Genomic DNA, 23,218 nt, shown 5'->3' with positions numbered 1-23,218 from the left:
AATTGTATTACATGCAAATGAAGAGATTTGATTTTTGCCCATTATCTATTCATAAGAGAAAATGAACAGAACATTAGTGGGTCACTAAATGAGGGAGGGAGGTAAATAGACTGGGATGAGACAGCGTTGATCAGTTAGACAACAGAGGGCGTAAGAGAAGTTGCCACGGTGATGTTTAACATTTAGTGTTGTGTAAAAATAATCCCTCCACCTTTCTATGGAGGCCTTGTCAGGATGAGTGTATGGAATCCTGTAGGTCAGAGATGCAGAGCATCATTAACCTATGATGACTGAAACACACCAATTACAGTCATGCTCATGTGGCAAATCAAAGTGACAGAAGCTCGAATAACGACCTCCATCCTGGTCAGCCTCAGATCATCATTAAATGCCACCCATATTCTCATAAAATGCACATTCTGTTTTAAACGTGGAGTGGGCGTTCTGAGAGAAAACATTCAAGCAAGTTCAGCTTAGCAATATAACAACGTAAAGGTCCAACCCCCTTTCCTTTGGCTCCCCCCTATAGTCACAGAATCTGATGGTTGCAGAAAATAGTATGGCAGCAGATGTAACAGATACAGACACTGTCGAAAACCATAAACTGCTGGAAGTAGTCTACCAAAATAAAAGCAGGGTGAAGAAATCTACTATCGAAGGTCTCAGCCTGAGATCACGTACCTGTCCTGCACACTGGTAAATGATTCATGGTTAAAAGGACTCTGACACATTAAACAGAGGATCTCTTCACCCTGCTTTTAATTTGGTAGCCTATTTTTTATTGCACAGCAGTCCAATTCAGTTTACGTGTTGGATGATTATTTTGTTTAAATAGCAACGCTAATACCGGTACTTAGATTTTAAACTTTCAGTTCCACCTTATGTGTTGATTTAATCGTAACTTTTTTTTCCAATTATTAATTGATTTTCATGGTCCACTCCTGCCACACTTTATATATATATATATATATATATATATATATATATATATATATATATATATATGTATATATATATATATATATATATATATATATATATATATATATATATATATATACATACTACCTCATAATTGTGACTTAGTATCTTATTATCATGAGATATTATCACATAATAATTTTTTATAGTGGTGGGAATGGGCTTCTGTAGGTTTCTGTTACAAAAGTTTTTATGGGCTTCATGCTGACAAACTTAAAATGGCGGCTTATCACAGTAGAATACAACTACAATATTCTTCAGTATTACAGTTTTGTCCTTTTTTATCTCAAATTTGTCATTTTTTTCCCCACAATGAAAGAAAAAGCTGAAAACCACTTTCAGACGTGAGCGTTACTCTTTTCTTCTTTAGAGGCCAAAAGCAGGACACGGTGAGATCCTGATGAAGAGGGACGGTGAGGTGTGTTGGTCAGGAATCAGATATGTTTCCTCCACATGGAGCCTGTTAGTGTTGGCCCATTGTTAAAATACAGCCTAATTTCTCTCCCATCATCATAACCATTTGTTTTCCTTTAAGGCTGGAGATGTGAGAGCACACAGATGTTGACCTGGTTGTGTTTTAATGCTGGGATTGTTGCATCATCACCATGCCTTAACATCAGAACCTGTTCTACGTATCAAGTCCTTTTTCTTTCAAATGATGGTTTTCTTCAATATTTGACATAAATTAGCTCTAAATTATTTGCTCAAAACCTGATTTTTAGTGCAGTTCTCTACACGCTGAGCCAATGTGAATACAGTGCATCTTTGTTAAGGTTTGACCATCGTATTCAAAAAGACTTGAGGCTGTAATTTTTGCCAAAGGTCCTTCAACAAATTATTGTGCAAAGACTGAGAAACAGATTTCTCTCCTTTTTTATTTTTAGCTAATTTGCAAAAATCTAAAAATATATTTTTCTTATTGTCATGAAGGTGTGTTGTGTGAAGAATTCTGACAAAAAAGTATTCCATGTTCAGTAAGACTGTAGCATATCAACATAGGGATGCATATTGGTAAAAATCTGGTGATATGATACTTATCACGATATGTTGCGATACATTCTGCCAGACGTTATTAACATTTTTTAGACTGAATTTACTGTAGGAAAATTCAATAAGCAGTCCAAATTGACACTTAACATGTTTAACAGGAGGTGTCTGAACCATAATAGTGAGATTTACTTTCCAGTGGTGGAAACAAAACCCATTGCACACTGCTACTAACTAGTGGTCAGCATTGATTTGCATAAAAAAAAAAAAGAAAATACACAAATGTTTGCATGTAAATTTTTCCAAAAATTTGATATGCAGCTTTTGAATATCGATACAATGTTGCAGGAAAAATTACCACGACATATCGTTGATGGGGCTTGTTTTACCGTTGTCTTTCAAATGATCTCCGCATGCTAGTGGACAATGAACAATGTGAAGTACTCACCGCAACTGATGTCGGTAAATGAGGCAGTCCGCTGTTGAAGAAGGCGATAATACGTCCTTTTTCTAAAGAAAGAACTTAAATACATCTATCTGCTCCTGGTTCTAATAAGTCCAAACTGCCCAAAATTGATGTAAAAGCCATTTCAAATGAGCTGTCTTCATCTTGTTCCACTCTTTTGCATCATCCCACCTGCCAGATGAATAGAGGGCCCTGATTAGCCCATAAAGCAGACAGAGACCTGTGATTGGCCAGCCAGAATGCTGCTAGGGGTTGTAGAGGTTCCAATGGAGCATTCCTAGACCAAACTTTGCAAGGCAAGAATTTGGTCTAGTTCACTAGGCTGGGTCAGAGGGGCTAATGGTGCAAAATGGCAGCCTTCCCTCTGTCAGACCGCCACAGGGTGGCTGTGGCTACATATTAGCTAACCATCACCGGTAGCGTGTTGAGTAAGTAATAGAAGCACATTGAGTGCCTAGAATAGCACTATAAATCCAATCCATCAACATTATCATTAAAAGTTTATCTACTAATCAACTGACTGTGTGTGACTCATCTTTGCTTTCTATCTAGAATCTTTTATTGTTGATTCATAACTGGCAACAACCACGACACTCACCAAAGGCAGGCTGGGGCTGTATTACTGAAAGCAGACTCATTTGTCTTGATTTCTGGCCTGCAGTACCCACTTTTGACCACAGTTTGTATTTAATTATGCATCTGTCATCAAAACATTATTTTGAATGCACTTTTTAGCTTTTGGATCATATTTGGTGGAGTGTTGACAGTTTTGTTTAATTCATTGCTGCCACTAGATGCACCAGTCACAATAACGTTTTGTTTACGTTGGAATATTTCTTGTTTTTAGACTCACAACATTGTCAGAAGAAAAATAAAAACTCAAAAAGGAAAAGCTAAGTATCTGCCTGTTGACTGTGGTGCATCTGTGAAAAAACATGCTGCTTTTCGTGTTTTTATTTGTGTTATAAGAAAATATAATCTATGGTTTATATTGATGTAAGTAGAGTGAAAACGTATCAACCAGCCTGACCGATGGTTTATAGTAACTCATGCCAACAAAACTACTGATATCAAACTTTGTGGTTTGCCGATCCCAAATCAATATGCTAATGCTAGCCTTTAGCTCCAGCTGTTGTAAAACATCAAAGAGCAACCAGCCTGAAGACACTTGGCCTTGTTGACTTAGGCTTTGAATCACATTCCCTCACATTTTACAGAATAATTATAGTAAACAGGGAGATTAATGATCCATCCATCTATCAGGTAATACAAACAGAGCCGCATCCATCCCCACAACTAAAATCCATTCACTCCACCTCAACCGATCCCTCTTGCTAACCCTCCTCCCTTCTCTTGCTGCCCTTGAGCTTTTCTATTACCACATGGAAAGCACCTTGCAGCCCCTGACAAGCGCAGCGGATCGACACTAAATCAGAAATCAGTGCCAGCCGCGGATCTGAGCCACCATGAAGGTCACAGGGCCTACACTGCATGTTGTCTCAATTGGGGGAGCACACACAGCTTGGATGATATGTGACTGTCTCTCTACCTCTATTTCTATGTGTGTGTGTGTGTAAACAGGAGACACACTGTGAGTAAAAACTGTATAGTGATCCTGATGGCGAGAGTTACATATTGATGCAGAAGAAGATAAGAAATAAGAAGAATCAAGATAAAAGCTGAGCTGTAACAGGAAACATGAAGAAAAGTTTAGTTTAAAAAAATACGACTTTTGAAGACAAAAGTTAAGTAAAAAAGCTTAAAAAGTATTAATTATCTCTGTGGAAAAGATTTGAGCTTCCTTTGGATGAAAGGATGGTGACACACTGCCATCTAGTGGTAGGAAGAAGAATAACAATTCAGTGAGGAAACACCTGCTCAATGAGTTTCATTACAACAGTAATGTTCTTCTGTCTCTAGGTGAAACATTTGATTTATTTTACATTTATCTTCAACACATTTATGGATGAGCTTAATATCTACTTAATTATATTTTCATAAAATTATATTTTTAGCTATGGTGGGCCAGGCTCCCCTTAAATGTTATAGTAGTGATAATTCATAATCATATTTGCACAATGAAGTAAAATTAAAAGTACAATGCAGTAAAACTGATAGAAGTACAAGTGTTAATCGAGTAAATGTAACTGATTTGTACTCGCTTGGCAGTAACAGAACTACAGAGATAAACTGGTGTTTTAAATAACTTTGTTTTCAGTTCAGTAAAAGCTGCGCACGTCTCCTCCCGCCCTCTCATATGGCCTCTAGAAACACATCGCTGTTTAAATGTGTTCCGGATTGGATATTTAAAATAGCAGAATGAAGAAAAACAAGTAAAACCAAACAAAACGGCAGTGAAGTAAATGTTGTCACTATCCCACTTCCCAGTTCTCAGGGAGTTTTGTCCACTTGCAGCTTCCGTAGTCTGAGTCATATGATAGGTTTTGTTTTGGTCGTGACACGAATTCTGCTTTTCATCACGCTGGCTAAATTCTGCTGTTTTAGCTTGACTTTTTCGTGCTTTATCTGAACGAAACGGACCGAAACTTGCATTATTTTGTTTTATAATATTCACTAAAAGAAGACGGAAGCTACATCCGCTACCCTATTCACCGGTTGCTGAGACCCGCAACTAGATGCAGATACATTGATGTTCCAGTTATCAGCGCCGGGTTTCGTCATTAAACAGAGTTTCTTGTGTTTTGCTTTTTAAGCCAACATTTGTCGCTAAAAGACGAGGTTATGCTTCGGTGGATTCTTGGTGGTCGGGAAGCGCAGGGGTCCCTGGAGGTAAGCTCCGGTTCCAGCCAGATTATTTCTAAGGATCACGCCAGTTATTAATACGCAATAATACCCTCCCCTCTTTTATTATCCTTACTGTAACTTTATTCTAAATCTCAAAAAATATATTTTTCTCATATTTAGTCATTTTATCCCCCCCCCCCCCCCCACATAAACAACATGAGTGGTTGAGTCCAGAGGCGGTAATAGAAGCAGCACTTTATTGGTGTGTCCCCCCAGCCGCCCACTTAAAAACAAAAAATCGTCTAAAGTTGTCTAGGTTTGTGGGGCAGCAGTAGCTCAGGAGGTAGAGCGGGTTGCCTCATGATCATGGGTCATGGGCTCGATATTCTGCTGTGTCCTTGGTCAAGACCCGTTACCCAACTTGCCTGGGTTGGTGGTGGTCAGAGGGGCTGCCGGCGCCAAATGGCAACCTCGCCTCTGTCAGACCACCCCAGGGCGGCTGTGGCTACAAAGTAGCTTACCATCACTAGCAATGTGTGAATGTGAGAGTGCATGAAAGCATCTTTGAGTGATCTAAACAAGCGCTATATAAGTCTGATGATGATGATGATGATTATTATTATTGTTATTATTATATAGGTGTTTTTTGGCCAACGCCCACATGTGCTGCCGATGATTTGGGCATATCTTCATGGCCGATATCTAGATGTTTTTAACATTTAATAAAAAATTATCATATTTCCCTCCATTTTTATTATGATATTTTAAAATCTTTTTGTGTTTTACTTAAGCTGTTCTTGTGATGTGCTTTGTGATCTTTATCACAATCTTTATCATCTAAAAAAATATTTTTTTCTTCATTAACTGCATGATTAAAATGTCACTAATAACAGTTGAAGCACAACATATCTGCACCTGGTCAGTTTTTGAACTCTGACTAACCAACTGTTGAATCTTAAAGGGACTTTACAGAGTTTTGAATTTTTATGCTCGTGATTGCCCCCTCAGGCCAAAAGCATAACGGCAGCTTCAATTGTAGGCTCGTGCACGAGGCGCGCATGCTGTACGTACACACTCCTTAACGAAAATAACAGCTGAGACAGTCCCTTGTGTGTTTGTGTGTGTGTGGGGCCCAGAGGACAGGAGAACACGCAGCTAATTAATTAAATAATTTGTTTCTGTACCTTTCTCTTCAGCACAGCCGACAAAGTTTTAAGATGGGTCAGTCCTCCTGCATGCTCAGATCATTCCCTTCCCTTGCTTGAAAAATTGTTCCAGAATGAAAGCTGAACCCACATCTTTTTTATCTGTGAATTCAATGCCGTTGGGCATCTTACTGTAAAAGAAATATACCATTAATGTAAAAAAGAAAGTCTAAATAAACTATGTTCACATCCAGAATCGAACCCAGGACTTCTACACGGGAGTCCGACGTCTTACTAGGTGAGCTTAAGCGCCAGTGATGTCATTTGTATCTGTAACATTTATATCCTTGGTGACAGCTGAGACAACATCCAAAGAACGGTTCGGAGCGAAAATGGCTATTTTGTTGCTAATTTGCAGGAAATATCTAGAAGAAAGTTCTACAGAAAGTAGCTAAGGGTCCTCAGAAATGTAGCTAGCTTTGTCACTAGGCATTAGGAACAGCGACAAAGTGGCACTGTCTCTCTCTCTGCTGCTAAAGCTACTGATAGCAAATGCTACGGGCTATGCCTGAGCGTGAACGCGCATGAAGCAGCCTGCTCGACCCGAGCATCTCTCTTTTTCTGTGATTTTACAGAAAAACAGGCAATCACAGTAAAAGTGCCAGGGCTCATTCTACAGGACCAGGGCGTTGCAGGAGAATATATGAAGAAGACATTTATTATTTCTATACATGTTTTGGCTGTCAAACTTCCATAATGCCCCTTTAATTCTGTACACTGCTCAAACTGAAACCAAAGTCAAGTATTAAAGGAGAACCACATCTTTAAAAGCACAAACCAAGGGACCAGAAAGAAACGCCAGTTGATGGTAATGTTTCTGAGCATGTTTAGCAGATGTTTTTATTTATTCATTTAAATAAAGTAATTTTTACTTAAGAAAACAAATAAATTTTAACTGAAAAATCACAGAAAAAAATAAATGACATTAGTTCTAAGAACACATTAGCAACGTGCTAAAACCTACCAGAAAAATCTAAAGTGCGTTCAGTCTTCGTTTGCTTTTAACTACAAATTCTTACTGTCGTCATGTAAACTTTACATGAAACATTTTGGTGAACTTCACTGAGCAGCATCATCTTAGCAGCTAAGCCCTAATTTCTGATGCTGGATACTGAGACTTCATCTCTGGGTGTCCACGGATGTGCCAGACTGTAAATGTGCTCTACTAAAGAGAGATATTGGCTAATGCAACATATAAAAAAGGTATCTCAAGTCTAAATTGTTGTTGTATGTCGGTCGTTTTCTGCCCTGATTTAAAAGATTGTCACCAGTCACAGAAAAACCCAAAGCAGCTGCAAACCTATAAACATCTGCAGTTCAAATGAAGACTCCAGCTGCAGCATCAACATCAAACTTCCCATTCATTTCTGTCCCTGTTCAGTTTCTTTATCTGTCTCCTAACTCGTCCCCTGTCTCCCTCCTCCTCTCTTTGCCTCACCCCTCTCCCTCTCGTGTCTACAGAAAAGCCCCGTGCTGTGCATCGGAGAGGAACAGCCCAAAAACTGCTTCACTGAACTGCAGGTGCTGAAAGGACATTTTGACATTGTTCGATTTCTGGTGCAGATTGATGACTTCAGGTGAGAAGACCTCAGCCCCTCCCTCCTCCCTTTGCCTCTAACATCTCTACCCTTGGCTGGCCTCCATCCCTCTGTGATTGGCAGGAGATCCTCACCTACAGCAAACTTCCAGAGCATGACAAGAGCCCAATCATCACCAGCATGTGATTGTGTGCTCAGTCTGCGGTAAAACCAAAGCCCTTTAATGCTGTCTGCACACGTATAGAAAGGTTCTGCACCTGCTCTCCTCTTTGAGCTGCTGCTGCACCCGGGCATGCTACACTGGGCCAGTGTAAGTGGTCAGATTGGGATTTATAACACACCTAACTGTGTGTGTGTGTGTGTGTGTGTGTGTGTGTGTGTGTGTGTGTGTGTGTGTGTGTGTGAGAAAGTGGGGGCCACTTCACGCCTGGTCTCCTGCAGTAATAACCCCCTCCCCTCGGTCCCGTCCTCTCTGCGCGCAGGGCCACAGTCGGGGGCAAAGGCCAGAAAATTCTCTCCATATTGCCTCCGAAGTCCGGGGAATGCATCCTGGACAGTTCATCTCTTTTCATTTAATCACTGTTTTATCTTTTCATCCTTTGTGTTGATTTTTGGGAACAATCGAGGTGGATGGTGCGGGGTCAAAGGGCAAGTTGAGGCGATGAGACCGGCACAAATGTTTTCTGAGATTCCGCAGAAGAAGATGAACTCACGGGAAATGACTCCAAACCAAACTGTAGGTTGTTGAGGTCTTTTTCTTTTGTCCTCCAGGTGTGCCTCAGCGGGTGATGACGGCCTTGTTTTGATCTGGAATATTGAGGTAACAAATTCAGAGTCCATTCTTTCTGTTTGTTCTGAAATCGCTCATCAAACTCTGACTCATCTTCATTCCTCTTCTTGCAGACTGGAGAGAGGCTGCAGGAGCTACGAGGTCACTCCCAGCAAATAACAGCCATAACCACCTTTGTTTGTCGGAGCGATGTTACGGCGCACCCCTCGCTCATTACCGCGTCCTCCGACCGAACTCTCAGTGTATCCTTAAAACACCCTGTTAAAACAACTTTTCACACATTCCTGTTAAAACAACTTTTCACACATTTCAAACCATCACGGTGCTTTTCATTCAGCCGTGATTTTTCTTGACTCTCTCTGACAGCTGTGGGATCCTGATACAGCCAACAGGATTCAGACCATCTCAGACCTTCAGTCTTCAGTGAAGGTAACCAAAGCCTTTTGAGCCACTTCTTCTGTTCACCAAAACCAGTTCAAAGATGTCCTAGAAGTTAAAAACAAATCTAAATCTCTGTAAACTAGTAAGGTTGTAATGAATCACAGAGAAATGATTCGGTCTGAGAAAAGCTGGTTCAACACGAGCTTAGACGCACACCCTTAAATTTGTATATGCCCCGACCATTAGCTGTATCTGTAATGGACAAACCCTCCGCGCCGTCACGCGCACGTTTCTGAAGAGCTTAATTGAAGCCCAATGGGCCATGTTACGTGTCTCATCGCTACCAGAAAATACAAAAAAAATGTAGCTGTGAGTGGGGCTGTGAGTGTGGGGGCAGATGATTGACACCCATCAAACTCTGAGATGTCGTAGCTACGAGCTAACTGAGCTTGGCGAGTGCTTTTAGCCAGAAAATCACGGTTGAGTGACTCTGCTACCCTCTGCTTTCTAGGCTGAGGCTTTCCCTGGACAAGCAGCGGGAATAGCCGCTAGTGTTGATGGCTCATTGGACACCTGTCAGTCAAAAGGACACGCCTCTATTTATTCATTTCCAGCTTTAACTACATCTAAACTAATGAGTTACAAAATCATTCACCCCTCTCAGAGTGGTCATGAACTAAACCTAGTAAACCCAAAATGTTTTTTTAAACCAGGCTGTAAGCATGTTTCTTTCTGTGGTGAAGTTGGTGTTTTTAACATGGGAATCAATGGGATCTTGCTCCTTTTGGGAGCTAGCCCCTAGTGGATGGGAGGGGAACTGCATTTTTTGTCGCTTCTACTTTGGCTTCACTTTTGGAAGGCGCCCAGTCACAAAACGATGCTAGCCCAAGCTAAAGCTAATACTAGCCCCAGCTAATGCTAATGCTAGCCTGAGCTAATGCTAATGTCCTTGTTGAACGAGGGGAAAACAGTAACGTGTTATGGTCCAGGATGTAATTGGAATATCCAGACTTTGATTGAATGCCAGAAAGATTCACGGCTTGCCTGCTGGGTTATTCAGATACTGTTCACAGATTCAAATCCCACTTTAAAAAGGTTTGTAGGATTTCCCTTTTCCACCTTCTGAATTTAGCTAAGATTAGAAGCGTCCTTTTCCGGAGGAGTGATGCCAGTAACGCGTTGCTTTGTCCCTGGTGTCAGGCTTTTTACTGAGTTTGGATTATTTGACTCTGCACACGTATGTTTACATCCTCATGTGTATGGAACCTTCAGAGTGTCGTCACAGTTACGATTCAAGATAGAAACTGATAATTTACTTCTTGATTGCAGATGAAGGTTAATTACATCATCTGCAGGCTAATTACAGTTGATTCCTCATCTTCATTAATACTTTAAGAGCTTTTTAGTTGAGTGTGTGTGTGTGTGTGTGTGTGTGTGTGTGTGTGTGTGTGTGTGTGTGTGTGTCAGTGTTTACTAGTGCTGGAGCGGCTGTCTCTGTGGGTTTCTGGTGGAGAAGAGTTATGTGTGTGGAACAAAGACTTCCAGCTGCAGTGTCACCGACAGCAGCACAGCGACACCGGTGAGATGAAACAAACACCAGAATGGCTCTCCGACCCTTTGATGCTGCTCTTTTAAAACAAACTGATGAATGTTTTGTGTTGCTGCAGGAATCACAGCTTTGATAGAGCTGCCTAAGAACTGTCTAGCAGCAGCGATGGATAAAGAGATCGGTAAGAGGAAGGTTTAGATGGTGTGACAGGGATGGAGTCTTTGCTTTTATGGTGTAGATGTTTGGAAACCAGAGAAGCTGATCTCTAATGCTGCTTTATTTTAAGATTGTGTTGCATTTGCTGAGTGGTTCTTGCTAAAGCCAGTAGCTCGCTGGGCGTTTAGCAAGAGAGACAAAAATGTGCACATTTTAGTGGAAATCTCTCTAAATTAGAACTTATGCTACTTTTTATTCTTATTTTGTAGCAATTTAATCCAAAACTTTCCATGTGAGACCCGCTTCATCTTAAACGGTACATGTTGTGCAAATGGACATTATCTTGTTAGAGCCGTTTGAAAATGTCCCTTATTGTGACATCACAATACGGAGAATGAGCATAGAACCCCGGTACATCTGTCGACACTGGAGGAGCAGCGGCTTTACTGTGAGCTCCTCCTGGATACATAAATTCCTCATAGCAGCCAATCAGGTGAAGAATGGGCGTGGCCAGCAACAGCTTATTTTCATTTAAGTGACAGAGCCCTATTAAGGCTCATTTGGTAAGGTAATGAAATTGCCACGAATAGAGCAGGTGAGATAGGTTTATGAAGAGGGATTCCGTAAAGAACTTTATAAACATGTATTAACATACAGTAAGAACAAAAGTCATAATATGTTCCTGTTTGACAATGGCAAACGAGGGAAACTTCGCCGTGAATGTTGTTCAGTTTGCCACCAACAATCCCATTCCAGTGAGATATAGGCCCGTCCATCCATTTTCGTCTGCTTATCCGGGGTCGGGTCGTGGGGGCAGTAGCCTAAGCAGGGAGGCCCAGACTTCCCTCTCCCCAGCCACTTGGACCAGCTCTTCTGGGGGAATCCTAAGACGTTCCCTGGCCAGCCGTGAGACATAGTCTCTCCATCGTGTCCTGGGTCTTTCTTTAGGCCTTCTCCTGGTTGGACGTGCCCGGAAAACCTCACCAGGGAGGCGTCCAGGAGGCATCCTGACCAGATGCCCGAGCCACCTCGACTGGCTTCTCTGGATGTGCCTTAACCAACAGATTATTGTAGTAAATTTCAAACATCAGCCGCTTAACCAAACCTATGTGTAATAATGTACTTTTACAGCAAACAAATCTAAAATGTTTTGATTTAAATCTCTTAATTGTTGCAGTGATCCACAGACTCACCCTCTCTACCGACTCTTCTGTGTCGGTGTCTGAGATCCACCGTCTGTCTGAACATCAGGACCAGATCCGAGCTCTCATTAGTGTCAATGGTCTGTTTATAAAAACCCTGAATTTATATTCAAACTAAAGTTTTCTTTATTTGACTTTCTGTAAATGTGGAGACGTTATGCATTGTGGTTCCTCAGATGGGCTTTTTGCCAGCGGCTCTCATGCAGGCGAGCTGATCTTGTGGGATTCGATTAGCTGGACCACTCAGGCCACCATGCACATCCTGTGGGAGGAGTCCCAAGCCAGCACCCAGACTGAAATAAGACTCGGTGCTCAGAAACCCAGTGAGATGTCCATTCAGCATCTGAGCACCAATGGGAAGGTGAGATCAGCAGAAGGCGGGGCTTCATGTTTAAGTTGTGACTTGTGACTGAAACTGAACAGTGTTGGTTTTGCAGCTCCTCCTCGCAGCTGTGGGCAGCGGTCTGTATGTGTACAACGTTGTGAGCAGGACTGTGGTGGCCTACCGGAAGGCTGCTCATGACTCTAACGTGTTACACACCACGCTGCTGTCTGACAGGTACCATCCACACCAGGGGTGGGCAATCCTGGTCCTTGAGGGCCGTTATCCAGCAGGTTTTACAGTCAGGTCCTTAAATATTGGGACATCGACACAATGCTAACATTTGTGGCTCTATACACCACCACAATGGATATCAAATGAAACAAACAAGATGTGCTTTAACTGCAGACTGTCAGCTTTTATTTGAGGGCATTTACATCAGAATCAGGTGAACGATGTAGGAATTACAACAGTTTGCATATGTGCCTCCCACTTGTTAAGGGACCAAAAGTAATGGGACAATTGGCTTCTCAGCTGTTCCATGGCCAGGTGTGTGTTATTCCCTCATTATCCCAATTACAATGAGCAGATAAAAGGTCCAGAGTTCATTTCAAGTGTGCTATTTGCATTTGGAATCTGTTGCTGTCAACTGTCAAGATGAGATCCAAAGAGCTGTCACTATCAGTGAAGCAAGCCATCATTAGGCTGAAAATACACAAGAAACCTATCAGAGAGATAGCAGAAACATTAGGTGCGGCCAAAACAAGTTTGGAAGTCTTCTCAAAAAGAAGAAACGCACCGGTTAGCTCAGCAACACCAAAAGACCCGGAAGACCACGGAAAACAACTGTGGTGGACGACCGAAGAATCCTTTCCCTGGTGAAGAAAACACCCTTCACAACAGTTGGACAGATCAAGAACACTCTCCAGGAGGTAGGTGTATCTGTGTCAAAGTCAACAATCAAGAGAAGACTCCACCAGTGTGAATACAGAGGCTTCACCACAAGATGTAAACCATTGGTGAGCCCCAAAAACAGGAAGGTCAGATTAGAGTTTGCCAAACAACATCTAAAAAAGCCTTCACAGTTCTGGAACAACATCCTACGGACAGATGAGACCAAGATCAACTTGTACCAGAGTGATGGGAAGAGAAGAGTATGGAGACGGAAAGGAACTGCTCATGATCCTAAGCATGCCACCTCATCAGTGAAGCATGGCGTTGGAAGTGTCATGGTGTGGGCATGTGTGGCTGCCAGTGGAACTGGCTCTCTTGTATTTATTGATGATGTGACTGCTGGCAAAAGCAGCACAATGAATTCTGAAGTGTTTCAGGCAATATTATCTGCTCATATTCAGCCAAAAGCCTCAGAACTCATTGGACGGCGCTTCACAGAGCAGATGGACAATGACCCGAAGCATACTGCAAAAGCAACCAAAGAGATTTTGAAGGGAAAGAAGTGGACTGTTTTGCAATGGCCAAGTCAATCACCTGACCTGAATCTGATTGAGCATGCATTCCACTTGCTGAAGACAAAACTGAAGGGAAAATGTCCCAGGAACAAGCAGGAAGTGAAGACTGTTGCAGTAGAGGCCTGGCAGAGCATCACCAGGGATGAAACCCAACGTCTGGTGATGTCTATGTGTTCCAGTCTTCAGGCTGTAATTGACTGCAAAGGATTGCAACCAAGCATTGACATGTATAAGTTTGATTTATGGTTCTTATTCTGTCCCATTACTTTTGGTCCCTTAACAAGTGGGAGGCACTTATGCAAACTGTTGTAATTCCTACATCGTTCACCTGGTTTGGATGTAAATGCCCTCAAATAAAAGCTGACAGTCTGCAGTTAAAGCACATCTTGTTCGTTTCATTTGATAACCATTGTGGCGGTGTATAGAGCCAAAAATGTTAGCATTGTCTCGATGTCCCAATATTTAAGGACCTGACTATAGTTGTTCCTCTCCTTAAACACACCTGGCTTGAATCTACCAGGCTGCTGCGGAGCCTGATGAGCTGCTGAACAGGTGGTTCGTCCAGGAATCAGGTGTGTTGCAGCAGATAAACAGCTAAAAGCTGCAGGATAGCGGCCCTCGAGGACCAGGATTACCCACCCCTGATCTACACTCTCCTCACAATCTGTGTGTGTGTGCGTGTGTGCATAGGACTATTGTAGACCAGTTCTAAAAAATTGACTGAATTGTAGCCATTTTGGTGTTTGCTAAGCTTGATTAGCTGTGGCAGCCATCTTGGAAAAAGTTAAACCAAACAAGATCATCACCTCCTAATCTGACGCCAAGGCTCTCGACTGGAAAAGGGTAGTAGCAGCATTAGGTCAAGGTCACATTTATTTCTAAAGCACACTTATTATTGCTTCTGCAACCCAAAGTGCTGTACAACACAGAAGATAAAATCGCAAACAAGTATAACTAAAAACCATAAAAATCAGCAAGTTAGGATAAAAACAACATTACATCACACAATTATAAAATCAATAAAAATCAGAAAGAATGACAATGACAAAATAAAATCATCCTACATAAAAGCCAGGTTGAATAAAAGAGTTTTAAGCATGCACTTCAATTCAAAAATACTTTATTAATCCCAGAGGGAAATTGATTGCTGTAGTAGCTCAGAATAATAATAATAATCAAGTCATCAAAGAGTTGTTGGATATTACAATGGCCGTTGGCAGGAAGGATCTCCAGTAGCGGTCAGTGTTGCAGCCAAACTGAAGAAGCCTCTGACTGAAGACACTCTTCCGTTCCCCTGCTTCTGATGCTGCTACCCCAACAGACGATGGCTGAAGAGATTACACTCTCAACAACAGACTTGTAGAAGATCTGCATCATCTTGCTACAGACATTGAAGGACCTAAGCGTCCTCAAGAAGTGCAACTTAAAGACATCCAGACTTTGTGATGTCCTGATCTGCAGAGGAAGACTGTTCCAGAGTGTAGGACCGGCCACAGAAAAAGCCCTATCTCCTCTCGTCTTTAGGCGAGCCTTTGGAACTGATAATAAAAACTGTGAGCCCGACCGCAAATTCCTGGCAGGAGTGTAGGGTGACAATAAATCATCTACATAAGGATGGGCTAGACCAAAAAGTGATTTATAAACAAAAAGCAGCAATTTAAACTGAATCCTGTAATGCACTGGCAGCCAGTGAAGGGAAGCAAGCACCGGAGAGATGTGATCATGCTTCCTTGTACCTGTTAAAAGGCGGGCTGCTGCATTTTGAACCAGTTGCAAGCGGTTTAAGGAGGAATGCCCTAATCCATAGTACAGGGAATTGCACTAATCTTGAAGACAAGAGACAAAGAGATGAATAACATGTTCAAAGACAGTTTCCGGCAAATAGCAATTTGCCTCAAGTGATAAAAACCAGACTGGACCACTGCACTTATCTGTCTGTCCAATTTAAATGAACCATCCATAAAAAAGCCAGGTTTTTCACATAAGGCTTTACAAATTCCGAGAGGGAACCAAGTGGGCTCACCGCACCCTTTAACAGGTCTCCACTGCCAAAAACTAAAATCTCTGTCTTCAGGTCATTCAATTTCATAAAATTAATTGACATCCATTGCTTCAAATCAGCTAAGCAGGCCATTAAAGAAACAGCTGAATCCGGGATGAGTGGGAGATATATCTGAATGTCATCAGCAAAGCAAGGAAAAGTAATGTTGTGTCTGGCGAAGATAGAGGACAATGGTAAAATATACAGTGAGAAAAGTGTTGGGCCTAAAATGGAACCTTGTGGAACACCACAAGTCACTGGTGCTGGTGGTGATGTAAAAGTTCCCAAGTTCACAGAAAAAGACCTGTCCTGTAGATAAGACTGAAACCATCAAGCACTGTGCCCCTTATACCGACACAAGACTCTGATCGAGACAACAGAATATCATGATCAATGGTGTCAAAAGCAGCAGATAAGTCTAGCAGCATTAAAGCAGCAGAGTTGACAGAATCAGTGATCATTAATAAGTCATTCACCACTCGTAGAAGTGCACTTTCAGTGCTACGCCGTGCTTTAAACCCCGACTGAAATTTGTCTGAAATGTGATGTGTGGACGGATAATCCTGTGCATGCACAACTTTCTCCAGAACTTTTGATAAGAAACTATGTTTGGAAATAGGTCTGTAATTAGATAGGCAAGTTGCATCCAGGCTTGGCTTCTTTAAAAGGGGATTCACTATAGCCTGTTTAAAACACAGTGGAACACACCCTGAGAGACGAGAACAGTTAATTAGTTTGTGCACAGCTGAAGCAACACTGTCAAAGGCCTGCTTAAACATACGAGGTGGAATAACATCAAGTGGACAGACTGAAGGTTTTAAACGATGGGCAATAACTGATAACTCTCTAAGGAGACAGGTTGAAACCAAGCCCCCACAATGCGGGTGAAAAATTGAGTCCAACGCGGAAGTGACAAAAATTGCAGTTCCACCCATGTTAAAAATACCAATTTCACAGCAGAAATAAACATGTTTACAGCCTGGTTCCAAAACATGTTTATGGTTTAAATGATCTAGTTTACACTCATGACAACGCTGAGGGGGGTGAATTTTTTTCTCACTCTTCTGTTTAAGAGTATTAAAAGCCTAAAATTCTGTATAATTAATGAGCATCAGACACACGTGACGACAGAGCTAGCTCCGTGGAAAGGCCTCAGTAGAGCCTCGGTCTGGCTTGGAAACTGCTCCGGGATTTTGAGTCTCGGTGTGTGTGTATTCTTTTTTGGATATTTTTTGTGCAAATTTTGGACAAAATGACTTGCTGTGGCATTAATTGCACTAATAGAACATCCAAGGAGTCTCCACTTCATTTTTTTCGGTAAGTAAAATCATATTTATGTATTTTAGGTCACTGCCGAGCTGAGGTTAGATTTCAACATGTATTGTTTAACCATGAAATTTAAATGTAATAGGGTAAAACCCAGTGCATTTAACATAATGCTGCACTTTAGAAAATGGGTTGAAATATAACATGTTGGTGGAGCTGGGTTCCGACTATTGGCTTGTGGAGCTCTCGGGAGACCGATGTTTTCCATCCGGTTCTCCCCTCCCCACAGCTCAGCGCATCTCTGTCTGATCGCGGCTTCTGTGTGCTGCGCAGGCTGCCGGCTTGTGGGGCTCTGGGATGCAAACCTTTCCACCCGGTTCTCCCAGCGGCAGCTCTGCACATCTCAGATCGCAGCGGCGCTTTTCTGCTGTGCGGCTGCCGGCTTATGGAGGTCTCGGAGACCTCTGTGTTCCACCCGGTTTTACCCAGCGGTCAGCCCGGCATATCTCTGACTCAGAAGCTCTGGTGTTGTCCACAGTTAACTCCAGTTGTAGCTAGGTTGCTACCCCCGTTAGCTTAGCTCCCTCCTCCGCGTTAGCTTTGGGTTAGCTTCAGGTTAGCTTGTAGCTAGTTCGACCGGGTGTCGTCAATTGATCCCAGCCTTTCAGGCCCACCCTCAGCTCCACCTCTCTTCCCTTTTGTGGAATTGTCTGGGCTTGACGGAACCTGTGACACGGTCAAAATGGCGGTGGTGGCCACCTCCCATTTTAGCTCAAAAACTTATTATTGGAGACTATGGAAACCCATTGTCCAATATTTATATGTCGATGGTTGAAACTGACACCAAGATGTTAAACAATCTGGATAAGAACTTGGATCTAAGATAGAGGATGTTAAAATGGAAGATCTAATCTGTGAAATCTTTCAGACAAAAAAGGACAAAAAGCAGTCACAATTTTTGAGAAGGTATACAACTACTTCCAATGCTGGGGTTCACAATACTGTTAAAAGCACTAAACAAAACCTGCGGTCTGCGACTATTGGTGGAAACAAGGTTGCACATGAACTCAGATTTTGCCTGTTTCACACAGTTCTGATAAACAGTCAGTCTCGCAATGCAAGTAGAGACACATGTGATCGTGTGCAATAACATTTGTTTATTTATAACCCATTAGTTGGGTTCTGTGCCGGTGACCATTGTAAGCACAGAACTGGAGGCTATTTTCGTTGCCCCCTGCTCCCCTTTGGCTGTGGAGCCATCTCTGCCCCCTTCATTGTCAGTTTTGGTGAAGCCGACAATTACAAATTTGGGGGTCACTCTGGACGCTTTTTTTAAAAAGGATGCACAGATAAATCAGGTAGTCAGGTCGTGTTTCTTTCATCTTCGCCGACTGGCCAAACTAAAATCTGTCCTGAACAAAAAGATCTTCAGTCAGTTGTTCGTGCTTTTGTAACATCATGTCTGGACTATGCCAATTCTCTTTTATATGGTATTCCCTCCTCTTCAGTGATACGTCTCCAATTGGTACAGAATGTGGCCGCGAGGTTTCTTACGGGCATAGACCGACGGCAGCATATTATCACCCCTGTTTTGGAAAATTTACACTGGCTTCCAGTTCGGTTTCGGATTAAGTTCAAAATTCTTCTGTTGGTTTACAAATCTATTCATGAAATGGCCCCCTCCTATTTGGCACATCTTTTGAGTCCCTATGTTCCGGCGCGAACCCTGAGGTCCTCTGACCAGCACCTTCTGCTTGTCCGTCCTGCCCACTATATGGCCCGTGGCGAACGGGCATTTTCAGTTTGTGCACCTAAACTTTGGCACCAACTCCCCCTGACGGTCCGACTTGCCCCCTCCCTTCCAACTTTTAAAGAACGTTTGAAGACATATTTCTATTCCCTGGCCTTCCCGTCTGAGATAGTTTAACCCTTGTGCTTTCCTGTTTTTTTTTTACTAGTTTTTATTTGTTTGATCTATTTTGGTGATGTATTGCCTTGTACAGCATTTTGGTTGGCGTTGTCGCCGTTTAAATGTGCTTTATAAATAAAGGTTGATGATGATGATGATGAAATGTTATTGCACATGATCACTGCTGAACAGTAAACGTGTGGTTCGGGTTTACAGGATCATCTGGTTTTCTGGTTGTTAACTACGGTGACAGCTCTGGGAAAGAAGCTATCCCTGAATCTATTTGTCCTGGTTTTATGTGACCCTGACTGTCGGCCTGACGGTAACGGGCCACACAGATGGTTACTGGGGTGAGAATAGTCCGTGATGATACTGCCTACTCTACTGAGGTAACGGGAGTTGGCAATGTCCTCCAGGCTTGGCAGAGAGCAGCCAGGGATCTTCTGGGCTGTGCTGATGACCCTCTGCAGTACTTTCCTGTCTGCCGCTGAGCACCCTGCATACTATGCTGTGATGACGTACGCTTGGTTGCTCTCCACGGTGACTGTGTAGAATGTGACCAGCAGCCTCTCCTTTAGGTCCTCTAGATTGTTCCTCCTGAGTTGAGAGGGGCATTTGGTGTGGATGCTTCCTGGACGCCTCCTAAGGGAGGTGTTTCGCTGGAGACCCTCAGGGCCGACCCGGGACACACTGAAGGGAATAATGCCTTGCGGTCCCACTGGTGGAGGTTGCTGCAGGGAGGACGATTTTGACCTGCTGTCGCCACGACCCAGATGAATGAATGAAAATGAAATGTTAGACAGCCATCTTGAATTGGGTTGACTCCAAAAGGTTCTCGGTGATAAACACACAGAGACTGAAGTCAGACTGGGTCCTCTGAAGGTGGACAATAGGGAGAACGTTCAGGAGAAAGTGGATCGTGCTCCCATTATTCAGCCTTACGTTGTTATAAATGTTTCTGAGAAGGTTGTTTAATGCATTTACCAGTTTGATCCAAAGGGAATCAGAGGGTTTGTTTGTTTGCATTGTTAAAAACATGGAGGGCCGTATGACGCCAGCAGCTCTGTTCTTTGCTGTTCTTGGAGCCTTGAAAGGGTTAACAACATATAACTTCCTTTTTTCAGTAACTTCATTCTGGCTTTCTTCGTCTCTAAATGAACTTGAAGTCTTGTTAGAGTTTTATGATCTGCAGTTTTACAATCAACACATTTGCTCTACAGGCTGAATCAGCTGCTTGAGATGGTTTACAAGCATGCACCCTGTTTGTCCACCAGAGGGCGATGTTTCCTATTTTTTTGTGTTGCAATTGAAAAGTTCAGTTTGTTGGCTTTCATTCACCGCAGGGGTCTCCAGCCCTGGTCTTCAAGGGCCACTACTCACTCTGCTTTAGTTGTTTCTCTGCTGATTCTCATCGAGCTCTGCAGAAGCCTGTAACTCGTCTGCTGATTAAAATCAGGTGTGTTGATGCAAGAAACCTCTGAAATGAGCTGGCTGGTGGCCCCAGAGGGCCAGGGCACATGCAGTTTTAATAACAGCCGTTTAATTCCTTTTATTAAAATAAATAATGCAGTCCTTAGAAAAGAACTGATTACTGTGGGAGTAATAATCTGTTTAAAGGTGTAATCACTAAGGAGTTAAATTCACATCCACGTAAATTTAGATGAACCCATCAAAGCTCATTTTTCTGCATCTAATGACTAACTGTGTAGAAACCTGGTTTAATAGTAATCTAATTGTCCTGAGTAATCCTTCTCCTCCAGCCAGAAACGGATTGTTCACTCCGTCAGAGCAACCCGTGTGTTTGTGTTTTCCGTCTCTGTGACAGCGAGGTGATGTCGTGCTCTGAAGATGGCAGCGTGAGGATGTGGGAGATCCAGGACCTGCCCTTACCTGCTGAACCAGCATCTGCAGGTTGAAACATAATTATTATTGTTTAAATTACATAATTTTTGTTTATCTTTATAGACATCTGTGGAAAGAAGAGCAATTTTAAAAACTCTTGAGTGTACAGGTGCAACCTAAGGTCCAAACGTTCATTTATGTCAGTGATTCAAGTTAAAAGGTGAAACTAATAGATGAGACAGACTCGTTCCATGCAAAGCCAGATATTCCAGCCTGTATTTGTTAGAACTGTGATGATTACGGCTTACAGCTGATGAATATTGTGAAAAGGTTCAATATTCTAGACTCAAAGTGTCACAATCTAATCAGCTCATGAATCCAGACCACCTGCAAAGGGTTCCTGAGCCTGTAGATGGTCTCAGTCTAAACTGGATTACTGACATGAATGGACTTTTGCAGCATTTTCTAATTTTTCCAGTTTCACCTGTAAAAAGAAAAGAAAAACAACCTTCAGATACATTTTCTAATGATTTTTGACACAACATGGAACTGTTTCTGTAAACATAACCTTCGTCTCCAGGGTTCTTTGGGATGTGGACCTTCGGACGGTCAAGCAAGCAGTCGGGTCCTCAGTCGAAGAAGGTTGTGGACATCCCTAACCTGAGGACACTGGAGCTGACTGGAGATCTGATTGGACATTCAGGAGCCGTCCAGGTAAGAGTTAGCGACGTTCCGACTTTACGATCCAAACAGGATCCCGTCTCAGTACCGTTTGTGCTTCTCTCAGATGTTTATCAGCTTTAAGGAGAAAGGTTTGGTGACCTGCTCGACGGACCATCTGCTGATCCTGTGGAAGAACGGAGACACTCAGTCCCGTCTGCGCAGCCTGGCGCTTTTCCACAAACTGGAGGAGAATGGAGGACTTTGATTCTGGTGTGTGTGTGTGTGTGTGTGTGTGTGTGTGTGTGTGTGTGTGTGTATGTGTTTTAAGTGATAGTCCACTGATTGTTGTTTACATGATGAACTAGTCATTGTTGGCCCTTTTTGGAGAACAAGTATTTAAAATATTCGGTGCAAGGATGAAGGAAATCACTTTTTTGACAAATAAAATGTAATTTTTTGTTTCCAAACTAGAGCGTTTGAGTGGTGTAAGGTTAAAGGAGTTAGCACTGACGTATTTTGACATGTTTTTTTATTTATCACGGTGTTTCTATGTGCAGGAAAACAGAAAAGTCCTTATTTCACACTGAAAGCAAACCCTTTGTGCTGTTTTTATTGGATTAACAACCAGAATGTGGGTCTGATCAGTCGGTCTGCCTGTCGGAGAGGGGTGTGTGTGTGTGTGTGTGTGTGGGGGGGGGGGGGGGTGTCTTCTTCACCTGTTTTTCCTCAAACTGAGCTTCAGTCAGGAGAATGAAAGCGGTCTGAAAGGACCACTAAACTAAAAACAGCCTCTCTGCTGATCTTTGTTGTGTTTTTGGAGTCAAACCAACGCCTTCCTTATCTAACAACCCAATGAATGGTCACGCTCAGATTTAAACAATAATAATGCTTTATTCATCCCTCACCATACATTTTAGTGTTTGACAGAAAACATCCAAACAATAAGACGTAACGTGGAAACGGCAGAGTACGGGAACGAGCATCAAGCTGTTAGAGCTCCTACGCTCGAGGCAGTGACATCTTTTAAAAACACTTGGGATCGTTGTCATGACCAGTAATCATACATCTTTTCTTAAAAATATATACTTTTTTACTCGTTTTAAATCTTTCTGATTGTTTTTCTTCTTCTCCTGTTTAGAAATGATACAAAACACAGAATTGGCACGTTGTGGGCCGTCGGTGTTACAGATGAAGGCTTGTGATGTCACCAACAGCTGGACTGTGTGGTTCTGCCTCAGCGGGCACGGAGCAAGGCTTAAAGCGACCGGCTGCCATGTTCCAGTCATGGCTGCGAGCAGAAAAGGCATGGCTGTCCTACACGTTCATCTGGAATCTGTAAAAATCTCTTCAGTTATAGAAATCTGAGTTACGGACTAGCAAAAAAATCCTCTCCGTGATCGGCAGCCGCAAAACATTCAGAGCCGGAGCCGCGTTTCGAGTCACGGGCCCTGAAATATTCCAGAAATCAACAACATTTAACATTCAAGTGACGTGACAAAAAGCAAAGCAGTGTTGGCAGAGCATTTACAAGAACAGCAGGTAGTTTTTAGTGTTCTGCAGCAGAAAGCAGACCAAGACAGGGACAGGTGAGAGGATTAAGGCGTTTCTTAAGACTGTGATCATCTATAAAGTGACTACATAGCTACAGTGAACACAGATGTGAGCGGTTCTATCTCCTAAATTATCTGAAACTAATACCAGCTGTG

The 23,218-nt window shown here is 42.5% G+C and overlaps 1 protein-coding gene across 1 annotated transcript; it reads left to right on the top strand.

Moving 5' to 3' along the window:
• The first annotated feature begins 4,950 nt into the window (after positions 1-4,950).
• Positions 4,951-21,979, top strand: wdr41 (WD repeat domain 41). Its single transcript, XM_015943118.3, has 13 exons — positions 4,951-5,224; positions 7,846-7,961; positions 8,694-8,742; positions 8,826-8,954; positions 9,079-9,141; positions 10,561-10,672; positions 10,761-10,823; positions 11,976-12,080; positions 12,177-12,361; positions 12,438-12,559; positions 20,833-20,918; positions 21,430-21,563; positions 21,637-21,979. Exons 1-13 carry the CDS (start codon positions 5,177-5,179, stop codon positions 21,775-21,777), a joined length of 1,353 nt encoding a protein of 450 aa, XP_015798604.3. The 5' UTR covers positions 4,951-5,176; the 3' UTR covers positions 21,778-21,979.
• Positions 21,980-23,218: the final 1,239 nt, after the last annotated feature.

The sequence above is a fragment of the Nothobranchius furzeri genome, chromosome 6, assembly GCF_043380555.1.
Source record: "Nothobranchius furzeri strain GRZ-AD chromosome 6, NfurGRZ-RIMD1, whole genome shotgun sequence".
Classification (NCBI taxonomy): Eukaryota; Metazoa; Chordata; class Actinopteri; order Cyprinodontiformes; family Nothobranchiidae; genus Nothobranchius; species Nothobranchius furzeri.
This window is presented reverse-complemented; position numbering and strand designations above follow the sequence as displayed.

Excerpts from the sequence above, each read along its gene's own strand:
- wdr41 (XM_015943118.3), top strand. The coding sequence starts at position 5,177 with ATGCTTCGGTGGATTCTTGGTGGTCGGGAAGCGCAGGGGTCCCTGGAG. Across the intron at positions 8,743-8,825 it reads TTTTGATCTGGAATATTGAG|ACTGGAGAGAGGCTGCAGGA; the intron begins GTAACAAATTCA and ends CTCTTCTTGCAG. Across the intron at positions 10,824-11,975 it reads AGCGATGGATAAAGAGATCG|TGATCCACAGACTCACCCTC; the intron begins GTAAGAGGAAGG and ends TAATTGTTGCAG.